Source organism: Lissotriton helveticus, chromosome 2_2 (assembly GCF_964261635.1).
Source record: "Lissotriton helveticus chromosome 2_2, aLisHel1.1, whole genome shotgun sequence".
Taxonomy (NCBI): Eukaryota; Metazoa; Chordata; class Amphibia; order Caudata; family Salamandridae; genus Lissotriton; species Lissotriton helveticus.
This window is the reverse complement of record NC_136060.1, coordinates 341,754,875-341,778,496: the sequence shown is the minus strand read 5'-3', so window position 1 is coordinate 341,778,496 and position 23,622 is coordinate 341,754,875. Positions and strand designations below refer to the sequence as shown.

General features: G+C 46.7%; 1 protein-coding gene across 11 annotated transcripts in view; it reads right to left on the bottom strand.

The window, feature by feature from the left end:
- The window catches only part of WFS1 (wolframin ER transmembrane glycoprotein), a 351,956-nt gene that overhangs the window by 205,469 nt on the left and 122,865 nt on the right, over positions 1-23,622 (bottom strand). For all 11 annotated transcript variants that reach the window (XR_013608353.1, XR_013608352.1, XR_013608354.1 and 8 more), the window contains one exon: positions 12,633-12,715. Coding sequence is in view for 8 of the 11 variants with exons in the window: in XM_078678499.1 (XP_078534625.1) it covers positions 12,633-12,715 (83 nt within the window). In the remaining 3 variants the exon portion in view is untranslated. The remainder of the gene's footprint in view (positions 1-12,632; positions 12,716-23,622) is intronic.

The following is a 23,622-nucleotide window of genomic DNA, read 5'->3' as shown; positions in this document are numbered from 1 at the left end:
CATGCTTTCAATATACACTGTCTGGTCACTTTCGATGCAGGGGTTCAAGACTCACTCCCAACCAGAAGAGTCCGATTAGAACCCGAGCTGCTTTTTTTTTTTTCAATATATTTTTATTTTTCCAAACAACATTACACCCAAAACAATCTTTTCACCGAGGAGAGCCCCTGCTCCCTAAAACATGGTATGGATTCCCGAGGGAATTGTTGTCCGGCTAAGCACTGCACAGGCCTCCACAGGCCACTTCTTTATGAGGAGGCATCTGCTGATCAGGTATCACAGCTTAATATAACCCGGCACCACCTCCCTGTGTTGGAATAGAGAGCTTCCTTTTTCATAAATGTGAAAAATATCATAAAAACAGAAAGATGATTCAGGGATCACGTGCCTTCTTCTCCTCTCCCCTCCCGAAGAAAACAAAAAGTCCCACTTGAACCAAACAATTCAGCTTCAATAACTGTGAATGCTAGTTCTTAATTGCGATGAAGGGTGTGTGGCAGTTTCTAGCTCTGTGCAGCCGTCAGCATCCTATAAAACTAGATATGTGCCGCTGAGATGCCGCGCCATATCATGAGTTATACCCATTTCATCTAGAAATGCCATTGAGGAATCCGAGAGCGGATATTGAGAGGGAGGGGAGGCCGGCAACGCTGTCCGATGGAAGCCGCCGTCCGATCCCTGGGAGGAGACACAGTCAATGCGTGCGCTTCACGAGTACGCCTGGCACTGTGCACTAAGTCAGGAAACTGTCACACTGGCTTTATAAGACTCGCCGGCCTTCAGCGAAACTACAGCCAGTCTTCAAATACATACCTGGTGCAATCCGATACCGCAGAGGCGGCAGGCCGTAAGGCAATACACGAGCGTTTAGCTCTGATTGCTCCAGCAGCCAATGCAACCGAGGTCTCACCACCAAACACCAACATGTAAACTCCAAGCCCCCGGTCGAGTGCAAGCCTAGGAGAAATATTCAATTCAAACGACAAGTGGGAGCAGGACTGTCTGAACAGAGGTGGTTGTGGCCAATTACGAATGCAGTTGTTTGCTAACAGGTTCAAGACTGATGTGCACATGGAATGGCGTGCAGAAAACGATGGATTTAGCCCAGATCTGTGACTGGGGGTGAATGTTTGATTGATTCAGCATTCCATCCATCATCTGTTCTTGAAGCATTTGTCGCCTTTAATGGTAAGGGTATGCCCAGATGTGGGTCCCGTGCTCGCTACGCCACCAGATTCAAGTTATCCTGGCTGATGAGGAGTGAAACCCTGAAACCAGTCCTAGGATGATTGTTCGGGTGCAGGTCCAGTGAGGACCTGGCCTTGCAGTTCGGGCTGGACTGTTCCCAGGGGGAACAGGGTCAAGACTGGTTTGCATATGGCTTGGTCTAAACTGGTATGGAGTGTCGTGCAAAAAACAATGGATTTAATCTAGATCTGTGACTAGTCTGATTGATTCAGCATTCCGTCCATCATCTGTTCTTTTTACATTAAACGCAGCTACTCACATCAATATAACTTTTCAAAAACATGTATTTCAGACTTTTTTTTTTCTTTTCGAACATTTGAAACATCTTCTATATACTTTACTTTATACTTCTTTTGTGGGCTTTTAGGGATTACTTTCTTTTTATTTGTTTGTTTCAGTGTTATAAAAAACATCCTTGCTTGCTAGTGGAAAATCCTTCCTCTTAGTCCCTCCTTTTCACCATCTGTTTACTCCCACAGAGCAGTACCCCAGTACTTGTACCCTTCCACTTGTCCCACTATAGCATCTGTTTAGGGACTACTTCTCCCTTTCTCTAAGAGCATTTGACAAGAGCGCTCGATGTCTTCAGTAGCTACAGGTCTGTTTCTGTAAACAGGGATGTAAATCATGTTCTCTTCTTCTTACATTTGCTCAGTGGCATAGCAAGAGCTTTTGCCGCCTGGTACGATCCCTGAGTTTGACGCCCCTCAAAAACCAAAAATACTACAGTGGCACTAACGAGAGTACTGGTCCACGGACTGCTGCTAAGTGCATAGGAACCTGGCGGCGATCAGCAGTAGGGCGGTGTGACTTGATTACTTGCGCAGAGGTTGCTGCCTGCTCACTGGTTCCCTCTCTTGCACTGCCTGCACGTCCGCCACCCTCCCTTCACATTCCCAATCATTTGTGTGCCACTCTCCTCAGCAATGACCCCTGTTTGATCCCCACTCCTCCTGCCCCACCACAGACACACCACTTTTCAGGGGGTGGTGCCAATCACCTTACATAAAGTGCCGCCACAAAAGTGCTGCCAGGGGCAGACCACCCGCCCTGCCCCCTCCCAATCTCCCCAGCCACTGTATTCGCTGTACATTCAAAGGCAGAGTTCAAATGTTAGAGGCTGTTTTCGGGGAGCGCCTGTTTACACTCACCCAGCCGCCCCGGAAAGAGAATCATGACCACAACTGTTTATAATGATTTCCAGCTACGCGCTGCAGATGTGCAGAGAAAATTGCTACTGTTATGATTTTTAATGACTATTGCCCCAATATAAGATGGTGGCCGCAAGCACAATGACATAATTAACGGCATGACAAAGCCCTCTTGTTTTTTGTAGCGCACACTTTCAATACAGTCATATTTTAAAAAGCCTTTGTCATTTAGTTGCAGGCTGGGCCACGCAGGGCAGTGACTTCTAATGGGTTTTCTGAGAGTGCCCCGTGTAAAAATGTTGGCACCGTACATATCTAAGGGTGGGCGTAGTTGACAGAATATCACTACAAGGAATTCTGCAGAGTTGAATAAAAACTCAGTTAACTCCACTCCGCAACTCCGTTCTGTCTCATGCCAATTAATAAAACAGAAACCTCACATACCTTTGATAATATAGTCATCTCACAAAAGTGAAAATGAAAATACAGCAAGCAGTGAGAGAGGTGATGATTTTGGGGTCCTCCCTAACCTAGTGAGCGAACCAAGCAGATGCCTTGAACACAAAGAGCACATCATGCTGAACAATTCTGTGGGGGTCCCATCCTCCTAGGACCACCCCAAGCACAGCCAAATACAATCCCAACCAAAGGCCCTGCAAAGCAATATCAAAACATTCCTCAAGGGGCAGGCTCTTCTGGCTCAACTGAGTGGTAAAACTTTAATAGTCTATGCTTTTTAGCATGTGATGGTTAAGTTCTCTTTCAAAGAGTTGTGGGTGTAGTAGCTAACTCTGCTACGTGGCGGAGTCTGAATTTTTTCATGAATTCCGTGTTTTCAATGTGTAGTGTACAGTTAACAAATCTCTTCAACCTCCACTATCGGAGCGGAGTTCATTGCCCACGGTTATACATATCCTGTTTCCTGTTTCAGTCATCCCGGTTATACATATCCTGTTTCAGTCATCCCGAGTCTCTCCTGCCCGTCCTGCCCTGCGATACTGTATTTGCTATGACACACATTACCACAGTTGTGATTATGACAACAAACTCAGCACAGTATGTTGTTTGATGACTCGTTTACACCCTTGCGTCACCCTCTGTTTACCATCAGAGACTCGTGCTCCATCGGCTCCCTGTTTTTCTGTTCCCTCTGCAAAGAGTGAACAGGGCTCACGGTACACGTACTTGCCTCATGCTTTATGAGCAGAGTACAGCGCCAACGATGCAATCGCCGACCATGTTGTCAGCTTCTATTGAGCATGCACAAAATTAATGTTTTCGATGTTTTGTGTAGCAGGAAATCCCTTTCGATCATAGAGAATATCATAAATTAGACCCTGTAACTAAAACCTGTTCGCCGTACAGGCAAACGATTGCTAGAGAAGAAAGTAGACCCCGCACCCAAGCTAATTAACTCAATGTATTAGTCCTTTTTTTGTAAACTTTTTTTGAATGTAGTATGAGTTTATTATTTTGAGTAGTAGAATTGCTTTTGCTGGTACCAGAGGTTACATTACAATTAACCGCTCTGTAGGCCACAGTGTTTTGCAGAATGAAAATATTCAATACAAATTTATTTATTTCTTCACAGATACTTTCTCTTTTCATTTTCTGTGGTAAGAATGGACATAGATGGAGGGGTAGTCTCGAAGGGGATGTAGTAACCCCTTCTAACTATTTGCAACACCCACCTGTCCGATGTGATGTTCTGCCAGTGGTGGAAATGATGGCCTACTCTGCCGACTGGCTGCGAATGATCTTGAGGTACCGGACTAGGAAGGTTTTGCTGTGGAGGAAGGGATCGTGGCTTGGCTCGACTTCTGGTCTCCTGACCCACTGGGTCTGGGTGAGCCATGTCTACGGCACTGCAGAGGTTGCTGAACTTGCAGAGCTCGCTGGCATGAATAGGGTTGGCACGGTTGGTAGCCACTTCCATAGCCACGAAAGGAGCGAAAAGCAGATGCGGGCCAGGAAGTTGTGGTGAGCCCCAAGGACTTGGCCGTGGGCCATGAGTCCTTGAAACTCTCACAGGCAGCATCTGCTTTGTCTCTGATGAGACAGGAGGCATTGAAGGGCATGTCCATGAGATTAGCTTGGACAGCCCCCAAAAACCCTGTTGTTCCCAGCCAAGCGTTGCAACATATAGCCACAGTCGTGGAAATCGCTCTGCCCAGCGAGCCTGTCATCTCCAAGCCACGTCTGATGGCGAACTTTGTTGCATCTTTCCCATTTGAAATAGCTTGGGAAAGTAGAGTCCAGTCCTCCTCCAAGACTCTGGGCAGTACCTGCGCAACCGTGTCCTATATCAAATGGGAATAATAGCTCAAAAGGCATGCTGTGTTTACCGACTGCAATGCCATACTGGCAGAAGAAAAAATGTTCTTTCCAAAACTCTCCAGTCTCTTGGATTCCCTGTCCAGAGGTGCAGAAGGGAACGCGCCACGGGAAGTGGAAGCCTGCATTACCAAGCTCTGTGGGTTGGGGTGGCCGGTGAGGAAAATGGGGTCGCCCAGTGCAGGGCAATGGTGGCGGGCAATCGTCCTATTCACAGGAGCCCCTGTGCTGGGTTTGGACCAGGTGCCCAGAAGGTCATCCGTTAAGGGATCATTAAAAGGCAGTACGGGTTCAGAGCTGGAGACCCCAGGTTGCAGGACCTCTGTCAAAACTTTAGTCTTGACTGCCACAGTAGGAAGCTGCAGGTCCAGGACCTCCGCAGCCCTATATACCACCATAGCAAATCATGCCCCCTCCTCTGTAGCCAGGGTAGGTGGAGACAGCATGACCCAGTTCCTCGTACCAGTCTGTATCTTGTGGGTGCAGAATTTCTAAGGGATCCTGCTCCCTCTCCCAATCCTCTTCATCCATCCCTAACCCTTCAGAATAGGGCAGGTAGAACGGCTTCAAGCTGTATGGCTCAGTTGGCACCGGTCTCAGCATCGGAGGACGCCCGGCCAACTCTCTGTCATCGGGAATGTGGATCAGGGAGGCCACCGTCAGTGAGTGCCGGGATGCCGAGGACCTCTGTGCTGGACACGGCACCGGGGAAGGTCACAGCAGTGGTGCAACTGGCGCCAGTAAACGGGTTCAGTTGGAGGCCGTGACCAGAGCCGCAGGCGCAGGACTCACAGGGACTCATCTGAGCCTGCGGGGCTCGAAGGTTCGCCGGCAGGGTCAGGCAACATTGCGCACATGGCGTGATGGAACTCCTTAAGCTGAGCGATGGTCGCTCCTGGACCCGGAAAGGTAGGGAAATGTGGAGCCGGCCAAGCACCAGCTCTGCGGAGCGGGGCTTCGAACGCCGAGGTTCCTCCGCCACATCGTGAGGGGTGAAGCCGAAGCACGCTTCGACTTCTTGTGTTTTTTGTGGTGACTCTTACCTGACGTGAACGACTTTGACGAAGAGGACTTCAATTCACTGGAGCGATGTTCGGACCTTCCTCTCGACAGAGACATGGACCACGATCGAGACCAAAGAAGTGACCTCTGCGGTGCCAGTAAGGAACAGCTTTACGGTCGCTCCCTCAAAGCCTTCGGCACCATGGCCGGCAGTCAGAGCACAACATTGAGTCGCAGTCACGCTCCAGGCAACTTAAGTGGGGTCCGTGACCAACATGGCGGGGTGACCGGCACCACGCGGCTTGAACCCCAAGGTCTTCTTACTTGACATTCAACACATCAAAAGAAATCGACAAAAAGTCAAAACAAATCTGTCAAAAATTGACAGGGGGTAGCTCTCTTCAACGGTTCGGCGCTGGCTGGTGTGGAAAGTAATGACCTGAAATCAGCACGCAGGAGCTGCGGTTATATTGACGACATGGAAGTGATGACGACTAACACGACCCCGACGAGGTTACGTCATTCGACCGACACCACCTACCGGCGCGGAGGGGTACTGCTAAGAAAAATCTTCCGGATCCAGCCTGACGCCTGGAAGTTCAAAGGTAAGGAATCTGCGGCTAGATGTTTCTATTAGATTAGTATACACAGTGCAATATTTTAAATTGCAACTGTCAAAAGCCGGCCTTAATAGCCACCTCTCTCTTTAATGGTGACAGGCCTCTCCTCAATCCTTGCCTTCCAGTGTTCCCAAGTTGTATTCCCATTTAGTGCGTAATTTGTCGAGTGACGGCTGACTGTGATTCTGCAGTGTGAAGTAGATCAGTGAACCTGCATTGTGGAGGGGGGGTCTCTTCTGCCACGTCTCATAGCCCTTCCCTGTAGTGCGTTAGTGCATGCTGCAACTGTGCATATTGGTAGTATCAACTGTCAATCAATCAATCAATCAATCAATGCATTTGTAAAGCTCACCACTTACCCGCGAGGGTCTCAAGGCGCTAAGGGGTGTGGGAATGCTGCTACTGTTCGAAAAGCCAGGTCTTGAGGAGTCTTCTGAAGGTCAGGTCTTGAGTCGGCCATAGGCGGATGGGGAGGGTGTTCCATGTCTTGGCGGCGAGGTGGGAGAAAGATCTGCCGCCGCCAGTCGCTCTTCAGATGCAGGGGACAGTGGCGAGGGCGTGGTCGGTGGGGCGGAGCTGGCAGGTGGGGGTGTAGAAGCTGAGTCGGCTGTTAAGGTACGCTGGTCCGGTGTTGTGGGGTGCTTTGTGTGCGTGGGTGAGGAGCTTAAAGGTTATCTTCTTGTTGATGGGGAGCCAGTGCAGGTCTCTCAGGTGGGGTGTGATGTGGCTGCAGCGAGGAATGTCGAGGATCAGGCGTGCGGAGGCGTTCTGGATGCGTTGGAGCAGTTTCAGGAGTTTGTCCGAGGCTCCCACGTAGAGGGCATTTCCGTAGTCCAGTCTGCTGCTGGCGAGGGCCAGGGTGTCCGTCCTTCTCATCTTGGTGGGGATCCACTTGTAGATCCTGCGGAGCATGCGCAGGGTATTGAAACAGGAGGAAGAGACGGCATTGATCTGCTTCGTCATGGAGAGGGTCGAGTCGAGTGCGGTCGGCCACAAGGAGTCGTCCCAGGCCGAGGGCGTGGATCCGAAGATGAGGACCTCCGTCTTGTCAGAGTTCAGCTTCAGTCGGCTGTTTCTCATCCAGTCAGCGACGGCCTTCATTCCTTCGTAGAGGTTGGTTTTGAGGGGGTCTTTGGTGAGGGAGAGGATCAGCTGGGTGTCATCGGCGTAAGAGATGATGTTGAGGTCGTGCTGTCGGGCAACATGGGCGAGCGGTTCCATGTAGATGTTGAACAGCGTTGGGCTGAGGGATGAGCCCTGGGGTACGCCGTAGATGATCCCAGTGGCTTGGGAGCGGAAGGGGGTGAGACGGACGCTCTGTGTTCTGCCGGAGAGGAAGGAGGTGGTCCAGTCGAAGGCCTTCTCTTGGATCACGGCGTCGTGGAGGCATGTTCATAGTGTTCGGTGGCAGACCGTGTCGAAGGGGGCCCGACAGGTCCAGAAGGATGAGGGCCACGGTTTCTCCGTTGTCTAGCAGGGTCCTGATGTCGTCGGTGGCTGCGATGAGGGCAGTTTCGGTGCTGTGGTAGCTGCGGAACCCAGACTGGGATGGGTCCAGGATGCTGTTCTCCTCGAGGAATCTGGTCAGTTGCTTGTTGACTGCCTTCTCGATGACCTTTGCTGGGAGATTGGTCGGAAGTTCTTGAGGTCCTTGGGGTCTGCCTTGGGTTTCTTGAGTAAGGCGTGCTTCCAGCTTTCCGGGAAGGTTGCTGTCTCGAAGGAGATGTTGATGGCTCTCCGGAGGTGGGGTGCGATGGTGGTGCTGGCTTTTTTGAAGATGTGGTGTGGGCATGGGTCTGACGGAGAACTGGAGTGAACGGAGCTCATGATATTGATGGTGTTGTTGTTGTTAATATTGGTCCAGGTGATCAGGTGGTTGGTGTGGGTGGTGGGGGCGGGGGTCTCAGCGATTGCTGGGGCCGTCACGGCATTGAAGCTTTCGTGGATGTCTGCGATCTTGCGGTGGAAGAAGGTGGCCAGTGAGTTGCACAGGTCTTGCGAAGGGGGGATGTCGTTGGTGTTGTACCTGGGGTTGGAGAGTTCCTTCATGATGTTGAAGAGCTCTTTGCTGTTGTGTGCGTTGTTGTCTTGAAGGAGGCCCTTTCGGCGGATCTGATGAGGTGGTGGTGTCTGCGGGTGGCATTCTTGTGGGCTGCGTAGCTTTTCTGTGTTCGTTCACAGATCCAGTTCTTCTCTAGCTTTCGGCAGGTTTGCTTGGAGGCCTGGAGGTCTTCAGAAAACCAGTTCACTTTCTTTCTGGTGTGGCTCTTGGAGGGTTTCTTGAGCGGAGCAAGGGTGTTGGCGCAGTTGTTGATCCACTGTCTGAGGTTGCGGGCGGTGGCGTCTGGGTCGGCCGGGTCTGCGGGTGGGCTCCGGGTGGGGGTTAGCTGGTCTTTGGTGACTTTGCTCCAGCAGCGGCGGGGGATCTGTTGGGTGCGGTGGTGCGTGGTGGGTTTCCATATGGTGAAGTGGATGCAGTGATGGTCGGTCCAGTGGGGTTCGGTGGTGTGAACGGAACTGTCTGCCAATTTATTTTACATCTGCATCACTTCAAAGGAGTGAAGGCCTTGTGCACCTGTAAATTATCCCAGTTTAGTTTTTCCTACTATGTCACACTGCCGCCTGCCTTCTAGGTTTTTCAGTTTTGTTAGGGTGTTGGATTCCCACAAGGAGGTCTTGAGTGTTATCCGTTTCGCTCACCCCAGTTGCTTCTGTGCTGTTTTCCAGAAGCATATCACCATCCAGGTCAGTGTGGGGGGATTGTACGATGCAAAGTCAGCTATACAGCTTGCGTAGATACCCTTATGGTTCCATCACTCTTCTATAGGCCCTCAGCGAGGGCTCCTGCACTCGCGAGAATACTGAATTGTTCACCACAAGATAGGCACTTGTTATGCCCAACAGCTGATAGTTCACACTCCGGAGGTAGGGTCAAAGCTGGGAAATGAATTAGTCATTCTCACTGAGAGGTGAGGTGCCACGCAGGCAGCCGATCCTGAATGAGGCAGGGTAGCCATGACCCGTCCCGGAATCACTGCATTGTTTTAGATGATGCTCTATAAATTCCAAAGCCAAGGCTGGCTAAGTGAAAAAAATGTGTTCTACCATTATATTCCAAATTTGCAATGAAGAGCATGGACTTTTTGGCAGCTTTTGCTCGAAGTATTTTCTTGACTTCTAGGAATGATTTTCTTGTCTTGTGCACCATAGGGATAACATCTGAATAAAAGTAGGGGGAGGTTCCATGGTATTGTAGATCAGGAGTAGCTCTATTTGAAGGCAGGATTAGGTCCCTGTACCGATTGTTTAAGAGTCTCTAAATGATCAGTCTGGGATTTTGCCCTGGCTGACGCCTGGGAGCCAGGAAACGATGAGCCCATTCCACTACAAATACCTCTGAGAAGGTACTGCGACCAAACAGAGTCCAGTAAGCTCTCAACAAAAAGCTCCATGTCGGTGATCTGAACAGATTCATGGACACCCATAGTTCTGACATTACTGCAATAGGATCGTCCTTTGAAATCTCAATGTTATGCCCTTAACACCTTGAGTTTGCATGTAAGTGTAGTGAGTGTGGCCAAGGAGTATTGCTGTGAGCCCTCAATGTTCGATATTAGCTCTTCTGCCTATAGGAATCTGGCATTGTGCTTATAATTATGCCCTTGGAAGCGATCCAGTCTAAAGGTGAGGGTATCTATTTTGCCATTAATGGAAAGTAGGCTCTCCTTCTCCTCACTTGGATAGTAATAATGTCTGCATCAAACGTTTCAGGGTTTAGTGGCTGGTGGCCCTCTATCTGGACAACAGTCTGCTTTTTATCTAATTATATTTTGGCCTGCCTATGGTCAGCTTTATCCAGGATGCCCATTGCCCAGCCACCACAGCAGCAGACGATACAATCCAACACACACCAGCAGAAACTACAAAACCGAACGGAGCAGTAGGGCTAGCAAGCAGGGGACAGCAACAGCCACCACAACCTGGGTAGTCCACAGGGCCAAGGAGGAGGCAGAAAAGGTCACAGGAATGAGGTCTCCCCATACCAGGGGCCGACAGTCCTACCAAAAGCTGGCTCAAATTAGAGAATGTAGTATATGCTGTGAACAGTGTCACTCATACCGTACGTCACCACAACAATGACACATGCAGAGCACATTCCATCCGTTTATAATGCCGCTTGCCACCTCGCATTATACTAGGCTGGATTAATGGAAAACAGGGCCGGACCATCACATCTAGGCAGAACAAGAAGAGGCAGTCCATTTAACAGCGCCCTGTGCCTCCAGGCAGGCCGCAAAACCTACAGTAGCAAAGCAGACAAGGCCCGCACCAGAGAGGGTGCTGGGGAGCAAAAGCAGGGGGTTAAAGTGCCAGAGTACTTATCAAGGTGCTGCAATGCAGAGGCGCAGGATGATGACGTAGTTCCAGGAAGGGGCCTGTGCCGAGCTTAGAGACTCTAGCAAGGCAGCGCTTCTCCCCACGCCTCTGCAATGGCGGTGCCATAGAGTCTCAAAAGACAGGACCAGGCAAGCTGGGATACTCCCATGTGGTGTAAGCGCACACGCCTATCCAGCGGTGGAAATTACAGGCCTTGACCAGCCCTGGCCAGAATGCCTCTCAAGTTGCTCATTCAGCTGTCAGTCCAGGGTGGGTCACCCTCAGCAGCAAGCTCCCTCTGCAGCGTTTACCTCACCTGCGGGACTACGTCTGGGACTAGGCCGCTACTGTACGCCAACATCAAGATGAGGCCACTATTCCACACCGACCCACTCTAGCACCACTCTCCCCTGTCAGGCTCTAAAAACTATGTAAAACTGCAGCTGCGTGACACTTAGTACCGATTCCATGCCTGGAGCCCACTTACCGTTTGAAGGTGGCGGAGATAAAACTTTATAAGCTATGGGCCCCCGGAGCTCAAAACTCAAGGCAGCCATTTTCTCTGCCGGAAAATTGTGGGTCATCTTTCTCCATATAGTAGTAACTTTCCCCGAGATCTCCTTTGTCAGTGTAGTAGCCGCACAATTGAAAAGGCCCCAATGACGCCTGAAGACTCTCAGGTTTTGCCACATGGAGAAGGAGGTTAGTTCCAACGTGCTCTTAGCTACTAGAGAAGTTAGAGAAAACGTCAGTTAGCTCTGTACCAAATTCAAACATTCCAAGAAAGTGTGTCGCTCTCAATCTCATCCAAAGAGAATCAATGTGATGCTTCCAAGGCAACCTGGATGAGTGAATGTTAATCACCTGCTTTAAAACAGGAAAAAAGAGAGGCAGTAGAAAAATCGAAATGATAAAATTACTAACCTGTAATCTTAGTTTCCCATTCATTAACATTTGACTGTATCCACCTATGTGGAAATCACAGAAGGCATTTCAGTTAAGAAACCTATAGTTTTTCTAATTAATTTAGAGGAAAAAACAAGACTTTCTAAACACATTTCTTTCTTTACGATGAAATATCGAATTAGAGACCCATGTACCCTTTTAGTTTAAAACAAATATAACATTTCACTTACACTTAAACATATAAAATCAGCTTAGAGCGGTCATTATTTGCTTGGATTACTGGGGTGTGGTCTGTTTCTCAGCTCACCTATGTCACCTCTAAATCAATCAAATGAAATTTGTAAAGCGCAAGGCTACTCTACAGTATCCCGGCGCTAAAGGTTCATCGACCACTGATCCATAGATGTAAATTAGAAGGCACGCTTGAACAACCAGGTTTTTAGGCTCTGTTTAAAGAAGCCTTCATCTTCAGTGGCAAGCAGGTAGAGAGGACGGACATTCCAGCCAGAGGCAGCCAGAGCAGAGAAAGCGGTACCACCCCACTTCTTCCTCTTGATTTGTGGCACAAATTTCTATATACATTGTTTTCGGTCTAAGCAACTCAAAACCACTCCACCTTTATAATCCCAAATAGAAGCAGGAATTTGACCTCATTTCCATTTGCCATACCTCCATACAAATGGAGTCCACCAGCAGAGACAGAAACTCTGATGCATACGCAGTCAGTTGGATTTATATGCTGGCAGATCAACACACTCATATGCGTTGTACACTGGAGGTATCATCCCAGGATTACTGGAAGTACATAGCACCCAAACCATCCTATGTGACCAACAATTATTAATCATTATGGTCATCCCAATTTAAAAACTGAGTAACTGCAGGAGTAAAAAACTTGCAGTTGCATTCACATACGTCCAGTACTGGAGGCATGTCATGATATTAAAATGACAAAAAGCTAACCTGACATACAAGTTAAATTATTGCCAACTACCTGGCTCTGTGCTTTCGGGTCTCCTTGTCGGGCCTTTGCCAACAATTCTTCAGACATTACTTCAGGTTCTTCCTTTGAAACATCTGTAATAAAAAGAAGACCAAGATACCTCTTTTAAATATGAATGCATGTACTTTAGAAGCATGCAAGCTGGCACCAAACCAAGATCCTACATACATCAGTCGCAAGAGCACCATATCTGTTCAATGGAGTCCTAAGCACACTTTAGATAACGGACTACTGCTAAGCCTCACAAGTCATTGTTTTTTTTTAATAAGTATTTTTATTAACATTTTCTTTAATACATTACAAAGGCATTGATTAATAGCAGCACACAGTGGCACCTTCAGTGCGACATCGGCATCATATAAGAACAACAGTGGCGGATAATCTAGTAACTGTTCCGGAGTCTTACACGTTTGGTGGGAGCATCTTTCAGCTCCATAACCCACAAATCCATCGCAAGAGATCACTGTGAATCAGAGAGTGACAACCCATAGTGTGCCAACTATGGCTTCCATATTTTCCAGAACTTTTTGGGGCAGCCCCGTGCTTTATAAGTCGTCTTTCCCCCCAACATATACATATCCATAACTTTTTCCCACTCCGTCAGGGGCGGGATCGCCACTGCCCCCCCATGCCGTGGCCAAGTCACGTTTCGCAACCACCAATCCCAAATGAAGTAAGGTTAACTTTGGTTTAGGGAGATCAATGTCAGTGGATATCCTCAGCAATACGAACTGCGGACTGAATGGTATTGTCTCCCCCAGGACTGCACCCAACCTTCCCAGCATACTGGCCCAATACTGTTGAATCCGTGGGCAGTCCCACACGTGTGAAAAAATGTACCCCGCAACACTCCACATCGCAAACAGTCTGGTGTTTCAGCCCTCCCTATACGATGTAGTCGCGCCCGATCATAATATGCTCTGTGCAGGTATTTAAATTGTATCAGTCGGAGCCTAGACTTAATAGCCACCTCACGTGGGTGCATCAGTGTCCTTTCCCAATCTAGGTCTTCCATCTCACCTAACTCTGCTTCCCATTTCGCCCTCAACTTCTGTAGAGTATCCGGCGTTTATTGTTAATTATCGTCCTGTAGGTCCATGAAGCCGCTTTCTCCGCAATTACTCCCATTAGTAGTCGCCCCTCCAGTGGCGCATATTCCGGAATGTCGTTAGTGTCTAGGTGTTGTGCTCACCAGGCATGGGTCAGCTGCAGGTACTTGTAGTGTTGAGTCTCACTCATGACATATTCAGCCTGTAGGTGTGAGAATTTTACCAGGTCTTTACGATGTATATCTTTGAGTTGTGAAAAGCCTAGTAGGTCCCATTGTTGGAAGCCTCGGAGTTTTGTAATTTCCTGAAGCCGGGTGCCGACCCAAAGAGGAGTTTCCCTAGTGATCCGGCCATCCCACTTCATTTGTCGTTCTGCCCGTTTCCAGGCTGTTAGAACAGTCCGTGTAACAGTCAGGAGTCGAGTTGCCCCCTTCCCTCCATATAAGTAGTGTGTGTGTGGGCGTTTGGCAAACTGTGTGCGTTCAAGCACATACGTGGGGTGATCTCTTTCTGCATGCTGCCACTAGTTCACTACTACCAGGTGGGCCGCCCAGTAGTACGCCCGAAGGTCAGGCAATGAGTTACCGCCGCTGTATTGGTTACGTTGCAGTGTCGTCAATGCTATCTTAGGCGGCTTCCCCTCCCAGATAAATCTGGGCAACAGATCATCAATTTTATTGAACGCCTCTACTGGGTTTGAACTGGTAGGTATTTTTGCAATACGTAAAGAAATTTGGGGAGCACTATCATTTTATACAGTGCTGCCCTGCCCAACAACGATAGCGATAGAGACCCCCACTTTTCAACATCCGCTTGAAACTCCCTGAGCACCCTATAGAGATTGCGTTCCAGCTCCCTTGCTGCATTGGTGGTAACATAAATCCCTAAATACTTGAAACCCTCCCGGGCCAACTGAAGGTGACTGTGGCCAAGAGCCTGGGCTTTACTCTTACCTAGTGGATACATGTACGATTTTCCCAATTAATTTTGTACCCAGCATGAATAACATAAGTCGCGCAGCTATCCATAATTGAGGGGATCGTCCTCTCTTGGTTTGTAACGATCATCAAGATGTTTTCTGCATATAAGGATATGTGTTCATCCATTTCTGTATCTCCTCGGCTCCTAAATCCATTGATGTCCGGGTGCAGTCGAATCAAACAGGCGAGTGGTTCCAACACTATGGCGAAGAGCAGGGGTGACAAGGGGCAACCCTGTCGGGTGCCTCTACCTATTGGGAATTCCTGTAATATAGCTCCATTGACTCTAACCCTAGCCACTGGTCTCTCGTAAAGCACAGCGATCCAGTGCCTGAATACCGGACCAATTCCAAATTCCTCCAATACAGACATGAGGAAAGGCCAGTGGACAGTATCAAATGCCTTTTCATCATTGAGGGAGAGGACCAAGTGTGGATCCTCTCTATCATCAACCTCTTCTATCCAATTGTGCAATCTCCTCAAATTAAGCCTTGTCGATCATTTGGGCATAAAGCTGTATTGGTCCCTGTGAATAAGACTGGCAATGACTACGGCTAGCCTTTTTGCTAATATTCTAGCCAATATCTTTGTCTCCATATTAATGAGAGAGATTGAGCGATATGGACTACACTCTTGCTGTGACCTGTCCTTTTTGGGGATTACCACAATTGTGGCCATCCGCAAGTCTCTGGGGAGGCTGCCCGCCTCATGCGCCTCCAAGTATAGTTGGAGAAGATGCGGGCCAAAAAGTGATGCATGTTGCGTAAAGAGCTCCGGAGGTAGCCAGTTAGGTCCTGGAGCCTTTCCCGCTTTCATTTGGCCAATCGCTGACACGGGTTCTTCTGCTGGGATTTTGTCATACAACAGCTTGGACTCAGCGTCCTCTAATTTGGGGAGTTGTATAGCACTAAGATATGTTTGTATGTGGGACATTTCGTCCAGGTGACACCGCGTGCGAAAGGCCTCATAATAGTCTGCAAAGGCATCAGCTATTGCGGTGGGGGTCGTGTGAGTTCGACCATCCTCTGTTTGTATCTGTTCAACCCACCTACTGTCGAGCTCCTTCTTACTAAGCCATGCAAGTAACCTACCAGTCTTGTCACCCACGTCGTATATGCGCCGGTAAATGGCTTGTATCACATTCTGTGCATCTTTTTTGGCCAATGAAAAGTATATAAAACTTTATAAATAAATAAATAAATAAATAAATTCCTGCCTGAGAAGTTGTAGACTGCGTAGCACTGAGGGGTCACTACCTGCGCTTGCCTGTGACTCGAGCTGCAGCAACTGGGATTCCAGCCCTGTGATTTCCTCATGTTCTTTGCGTTTCGTATGTGCTATAATGTTTTGTGCCCTGTCTCTTCGCACCGGTTTGTAGGCCTCCCACAGGGTGGTGACGGCTGAATCCACCGACCCCAGATTTTCTTTAAAATACAACTCCGTATCCACCCTGGGTTCCTTAGCGACCTGAGGGTCTTTAAGTTCCCACGGGCTCAGTTTCCACTCTCCCTTCTGTTGGTGTGTACGGGCACCCACCGTGAGCCACAGGGGTGAGTGATCCGAGAGGCCCCTTGCCAAGTACTCCACTTTGTGTACCTCCCCAAGTTCCCCCACTGTAGCAAATATGTAATCAATCCTTGAAAAGGCCTTGTGCGCCCCTGAGTAAAATGAGTAGGCTCTAGACTGGGGATGTTGTCGACGCCATACATCCGCAATCGCTAGGGTATCTGTAAACCGTTTGAGCGGTGTCTCCCTAGGGTTCCCAGTGGGAGTCACAAGTCATTGTTGAAATAATGGTTAGAGAAAGCACACGCTAGAGTACATCGGTGTTTGAAAATACCTTTGAAAACCTACTTCTGCATCAAGCATGTATTTAACCTTAAGAATAACATTTAAAATGTTGAGCACTAGGAGCAATCCTTCAAATGAAACACACCCTAAATAGGTTCCTAGCATTCAAGGGCCTGGAACTGTACAACAAAGTAATCATAGACGTGAGAGGACTGGAAAAAGCCTTCCTTCCAGGCGATTCCTATTCTGCATTAGACTTTATAGTTGCACCCACTAATTGTCAGGGATACATTTCTCATGCCGACACCATATTTTCAAATATTAACGACCATGCAGCATTATTCCTTGAGGGTTGTATGATGGAAAAACAACCACTTGAACAACTACAGTATAAACAACGACTCCTTAACCACTATTTAGTCTAAACCATTAGAGTTTTAACAACAACTATTTTTTACAATGACAATGCCTTTACCACGATTGCCTTTACCCCAGGTAAGTATAAACCCATATTTATTTTTAATATATATATGTATGTCTAATGGGTTTGTATGTACCTGTAAAAAACGTACATTTTGTATGTACCTGTAAAAAACTTACATTTCGTGGTAAACCCATGCATGCTAAAGACATATGCGTTGTAAAATTTATATTGGTAAGTATTAACACTATACACATACATATAACGAAAACCCACAACCATCCTAAAAATACCCTTGCAATCCCAAAAACCCATGCCTACCCTAAAATTACCCTTGCCACCCAAAAACCCATACCCACACTTAAACCTAAAACTACACGTGCCACCCAAACCCACCCTAAAATTACACTTGCCATCCAAAAACCCATACCCACCCAAAACCCTAAAATTACCCTTGCCACCCAAAAACCAACACCCACCCTAAACCCTAAAAATTCCCTTTCACACAACAACCCATTCTTCACCCTAAACCCTTAATATTGGTAAGTATTAACATAATACACATACATATAACAAAAACCCATACCCACCCTAAAATTACCCTTGCCACCCAAAAACCCATACCCACCCAAAACCCTAAAAATACCATTGCAATCCCAAAAACCCATACCCACGCTAAATCCAAAAATTACCCTTGCCACCATAAAACCCATACACACCCAAAATTTTAAAAATACCCTTCCCACCCTAAAACCTAGGCCCACCCTAAACCCCCCCCCCCCAAAAAAAAATGTTATAAAACATCTGTGGTAAAGACCTTGTTGTTGTTCTGCTTTCGTTGTAAAGGCATCTCGTTGTTCAGCCTTTGTTGTAAAGGCTGTTCCCCTTCCTTGAGCGATTTGGAGTTGGAATCCTCTCCAGTCAAACAGAGAAAGCTCCAAAACATATCCTAGCCAGGTTAAATGGATATCAGCTCAAATGAGACAACGTAGATAATAATTCACCAAGTTGTAACCAACAAGCTGAATTTGGTCAAAAGCTGTCTAGAGCTAGACATTGCACCAGATATTTTAATTCAAAACTTTACAGAAATACTTCAGGAGATTAAACTGGCTTTAACTAGACCTAAAACTAAGAGAGAGACCGGAAAAACATTGGTTCGATGAAACCTGCACTCAGGCCCTAAAGGGCCTTCGTGGGGTCCTGAAAGTATCCCCTAGAAATCAACCCCAGATCACGGACCTGCGAGTAGTGTATAAGAAAGCTCGAAAAAATTGGCTAAGTTTGAATCCTCGAACATTAGCGGGGATTTCTGGAAGATAGTAAACGCTCCTTTCTTTAAAAAAATATTAGATAATCAGGTGGACAAAGAAACATGGGTGGCACATTTTGAAATTATCTTTGGGAGCGAGACTCCACTGAGGGTCGAACCACCACCGAACCCTAGTGTCCCCATTCAAGACTATGACCTTCAACCTGGAGGAAATGAGCCTTGTCCTGGCCAAATGCAGTTTTTCCAAAGCACCAGGACCGGATTCCTTTTTAGAATACCAAGATCTATGGGCCCCTCTGTTAACTAATGTATTCAATGAAATCTTCAGAAGAGGCCCGTCCCCCCATGGAGAACAAGTATCAAAGTCCCAATTTATAAAAAAGGAGATAAGTCCAGTGCTCAGAATTATCAACCTATTTCCCATTTGGACTCCACTGCTAAACTCCTGGGGCGGGTTCTATTGAACAGGTTAGAAAACTGGGCAAGAGAAAACAACATCCTGATGCCATCAACATCCTGATGCCATCTCAATATGGATTCCAGAAAGGTAGAGGTATGATTGATCAATGCCTAAACCTAAGCCTGATCATCTCCAAATACACGAGAGCAAAGAAAGGGAATATATACATGGCCTTTATGGACCTCTTGGCAGCTTTTGATTACGTAGCCCATCCGAAATTGTGGACAACCATGGCTGAGATAGGCATAGATTCCAGGTTGATTGCCCTTATATGTCAAATGTACTCATAGGCGATTGGGAATGCCCCAGACCTTTTAAGATCATGAGAGGAGTCGGGCAAGGCTGCGTTCTTGCACCATTCTTATTTTCACTCTATACAAATGGGGTGGAAGCCGCCCTGAAAAGGTGTATGCCTGATGTCCTATCCTTTCTTACAGGTGCATTGCCAATCTTGGCCTATGCGTACGACGCCGTCCTGATAGCAAGGACAGGCTTAGCACTCCAACGCCTAATTGACACATATGTAAGTTTCATGTCATCCATGGATCTTAAAGTAAATGAGTAAAAAGATCTTCGTATCAGGACTACCTCCCCCTAAAAATATTCCATCGTTCCATATTGGGACTCGTAAACTAGCTGTAGTGGAGAACTTTTCATATGTGGGAGTTGTTTCAGATACTAAACAAACCTGGTCACACAAGGTGGGTAGTAGGGCACAAACAATGGAGTGTACTCTGGCAGCAGTCTCTAGCTTTACTAAGAAATTGGGCTCAAAGCCCCTAGCAACAATAAAAAAAAAGATCTATAATGCCAAAACGATCTAGGCAATGGCATATGGATCTGGGGCATAGTACCAACGGATTCCCTTCAGAAGATAGAAAATGGGTTCCTCAAGAGGACTGCCTCGCTCCCTCCCTCATTCTCAAACTATGTCACTCACTTAGAGCTGGATTTGCACTATGTGTCTGACATAGCGAGAGTAGCCCCGATCATGCTCTGGCACTCTATATGGAATAGGAACACAGTGGACCTTAATTAGGCCATCATACAAAACTGCCTTTTATTGGTTAAGGCATATACAATCTCCTGGCTAGAGTACGTTAAACTGACCCTGTACTTACTAGGAGTCCCCGAATTGCATGTAACCCCAGCTCATGCTCCAGGTTCCCAAAAAAGAGGCTAAAGGGATTATTTTTTAGCTAAGTTAGCCTATGAAAGGAAGGAATCGCAGAAGGAAAAAACGACTGTAAAACATTTTTACTTGATTCCACCTCTAACAGAGGGTAAATGCTCGTATTTGGATGCAGTATGGAACCTGCACCACAGGTTCATCCTTTGAAGATTCTGCCTAAATCCAATTCCCTTGATGTTGGGCTTTCCACTGAAAAAGTATGTTTTCAGCGACCTGACTACTTGCCCATCTGAAAACCTTTCCGCCAAGTCTGACCTTCACCTCCTTTTCTTCTGTCATTTTTATAAGGACCAGAGAGCTAAATATATCATACCTCTTCTAAGGAGGTACAATTTTAAGCAATGTTGCGTCGCCCTGTTCTTAATAAAGAAGCTGCATGAACCTTTTGTATGTTTCTGCGCAGCTTCATTCCTTTGGGTTTGTAAGCGAAGGAAACATTCACTTGAACTGGAAAGTCATGCTAACTCTTTGCTCCATGTTCATTTGACTTTCCGAAATATTATGATAATTACTCGAAACAGGCTCGATGCAACACAGGATTTGTATAATACACGTAATAATTTTAAATGGCTTTTATAACTTCCAATGGGTGTCTTTTTAATCCAAATTAATTGTTTTAATGATTTATTAATGAATTTATCTGGTAACTGGCAACCTGCAGCACTTTATTTCGCCTTTAACTGCATTCATTGCACAAACTATAGACAGCGAATTTCGTACTTTTGCACAGTGTAACTCCATACCCCTATTGTCAAGGGGTTGGAACCTGAATCGTGCAATTTTAATTGATAGTTTTTACAATTTGTTTTATTGTAATAAGAATGATATTGAATCATTTTAACATGTATACTTTGATGATCTATGTTTCCAAATTAGATTAATAAAGTGTATTGTATTGGAAACAACAAAACACTTTACCAGAGTCACTATTGATTTATTGGCCACCTATTTGTAAGTTAGGCAAACAGACCTAAGCAAGCCAAAATGTCTTGAATACTTGCAACTCATTTAACTCACTGTTTTGCAATCCTAAATTAAGCCACAAACCCTTATTCAAACAATCGGGTCTTGTGCAATCCGGAGTCACGGTTAGTGCGGTTGAAAGCCTTTCGGTGGGGCAGATTCTTCCTTGTAGTAGGGTTAGAGGTGGATGGGTATTTCCAGGTTAGGGCCAAATGGGTTGTTCATTAGGTGGCGAGTACATCAAACGCCGTTACGTAGTGAATATTTACAAATATTCCTAAAAAAATTCACACCAAATTAATGCTCTTAACCCGAGTGCCAAATTGGCAGTAGTATGTGTGCAAAGTGTGTGTGTAAAACCATCTCACACGCCCATATTTTTATGATGTGCATTGGAGGAGACTTGTGTTTCTCTAGGGGAGATACCAAGAAAAACAAGCTGAGTTTGTAATTCCTTACAAACTCCTGCAGACTGCCTGACAGGTGGCAATACACACGAATAAGTAGTGGGCAGCTGCACTCCCCCAGAGACTCTATAAAATGGATCATTGACCACACTTAGAGATTTTTGTGGCTCCTCAAAACAGCAGAAATCTACCGGTAGTGTGGTCTGCGTGCAAAATGGGGGGCATAACCGAGAGTTCCAGTTCTGTAAGTCTTCTGTGTTCCTTTTAGTCATCCCTTTTTTGCACACTAAACTTGCTGTTCTGCCTTGCTGCGGTGCTTGCATACCCTGAAGCAAGTAACAGGCAACCACAACTCAACTTGTGGGCTCCTGGAAGACAGAGTTGAAGATACCGGAGGAAGAGGCGGGCATTATGCAATAATTTTTACATTATGGGCTATTCGGAAGAGGAGTTCTCCCTAAGTTTCATGGTGGAACAAGCCTAAAGCAATTGCTGCAGAAGCCTCCTTCGAGAGCACCTCCCAGGCAATTTGCAGTGAAACCTTTTAACTACATGGACCTAAATATTTTACTACTAGCTGTACCCTGCCACGCTTTGCTGTGGCTCGGTTTAGTTAAATAGAAGAGAAAGAAAAGAGTAAGCGCACGTTTCTAATATGTTTAATTTCACAATGCTTCTGGGCACACGAAATGTTTTTGTGACTATTGTCACGTTGTGTATATATGAACACGCGCTAATGTTGCAAAGTGAACCAACTCCTCCCCGCTCCCTCCACCCACTTCCCGGTCTGCCATCCTGACACCAATTGTCCATCTTAATACATGTAGACTATTGTCTCTATGTGTCCTTTCTTATTGTTACAAAGTGAACCAACTCCTCCCCCCCCTCCCTCCCTCCACACACTTCCCGGTCTGCCATCCTGACACCAATTGTCCATCTTAATACATGTAGACTATTGTCTCTATGCGTCCCTTGTAGTTTTTGCGCAGCAACCAAATCGATAGGGTCTGTTCTGCCTTTCAATTAAAAACACGCGCGTATTGGACACACACGTATTCGAATCCAACATTGTGTATATATAAACACGCGCTAATGTTGCAAAGTGAACCAACTCCTCCCCCCTCCCTCCACCCACTTCCCGGTCTGCCATCTTGACACCAACTGTCCATCCTAATATATGTAGACTACTGTCTCTATGTGTCCTTTCTTATTGTTGCAAAGTGAACCAACTCCTCCCCCCTCCCTCCACCCACTTCCCGGTCTGCCATCCTGACACCAACTGTCCATCCTAATACATGTAGACTATTGTCTCTATGCGTCCCTTGTAGTTTTTGCGGAGCAATCAAATCGATAGGGTCTGTTCGGCCTTTCGATTAAAAACACGCGCGTATTGGACACATGCGTATTCTAATCCCACGTTGTGTATATATATAAACATGCGCTCAATCGAATCCAACGTTGTGTCAAAATTTCAAATCAATCGGTGAAGATCTTTCAGAGATTTAAGATTTTGAACAAAGGAACATTGACATATTTATGTGTCTGTTCGGGCTTTCGATTAAAAACACGTGCGTATTCGAAACCCGCGTATTGGAATCCAACTTTGTCTATATAAAAACACCCCCCTAATCGAATCCAATGTTGTGTCAAAATTTCAAAGCAATGGGTGAAGAACTTTCGGAGATTTGCGATTTTGAACAAACGAACATTTACATTTTTATTTATATAGAAGATGTCAGAAAAGACTCAAGAAGGAAAGGTATTATGAATCCTCTAGAGGCATGCTCTTTCCGGCCTATAACAATATGGTTCAAAGGCAGCAGAAATCACTTGAAGAAATGCTATTGAATAGGAAACTATCCTGTTTCAGACACCAGAGGGGGGACTGGGATTGGGCTGCTGAGTAGAAAGATCGTTCAAAGGTGCCTACCAAGAATGACACGGTGCAGTCCCAGTCAGAGGGAGGCCATGAAATAAAACCTAAAGAAAAACTGATCAACAAGCACTACCGCACCTCAATGAAACCACGGATGGAACCTAGCAATGATGTACAGGTAGTAGCAGAGCAGGAGGATAAACAGACACCTCAGATCAGGAATAGCTGCCTTTTGAAGGCAATCATGATCCTGAGGTCTTTTCCGGCTCAGTACGAGAATTACCAATGCTGCCCTCATCAGGGAGGAGCTTAACTGACCTCTGACACTTGAGGAAGTCACTAAAGCCATAGCCAACAGACAGCCTGGAAAGACGCCTGTCTTCATTAGTCTTACCTTTGAAATTTCCAAGGTCTTGGCTCCATTAACAACTCTCCATTTGAGGAATATGTTCAATGAAGCAGTGCAACAAGCTGCCCTTTCCCAGGACCTTTAAATTGGCAAGTTTATGTTCATACCAAAACCAAGACCATCATGATCAGGACCCCTCCTTATCATGCAGACAAGCTCA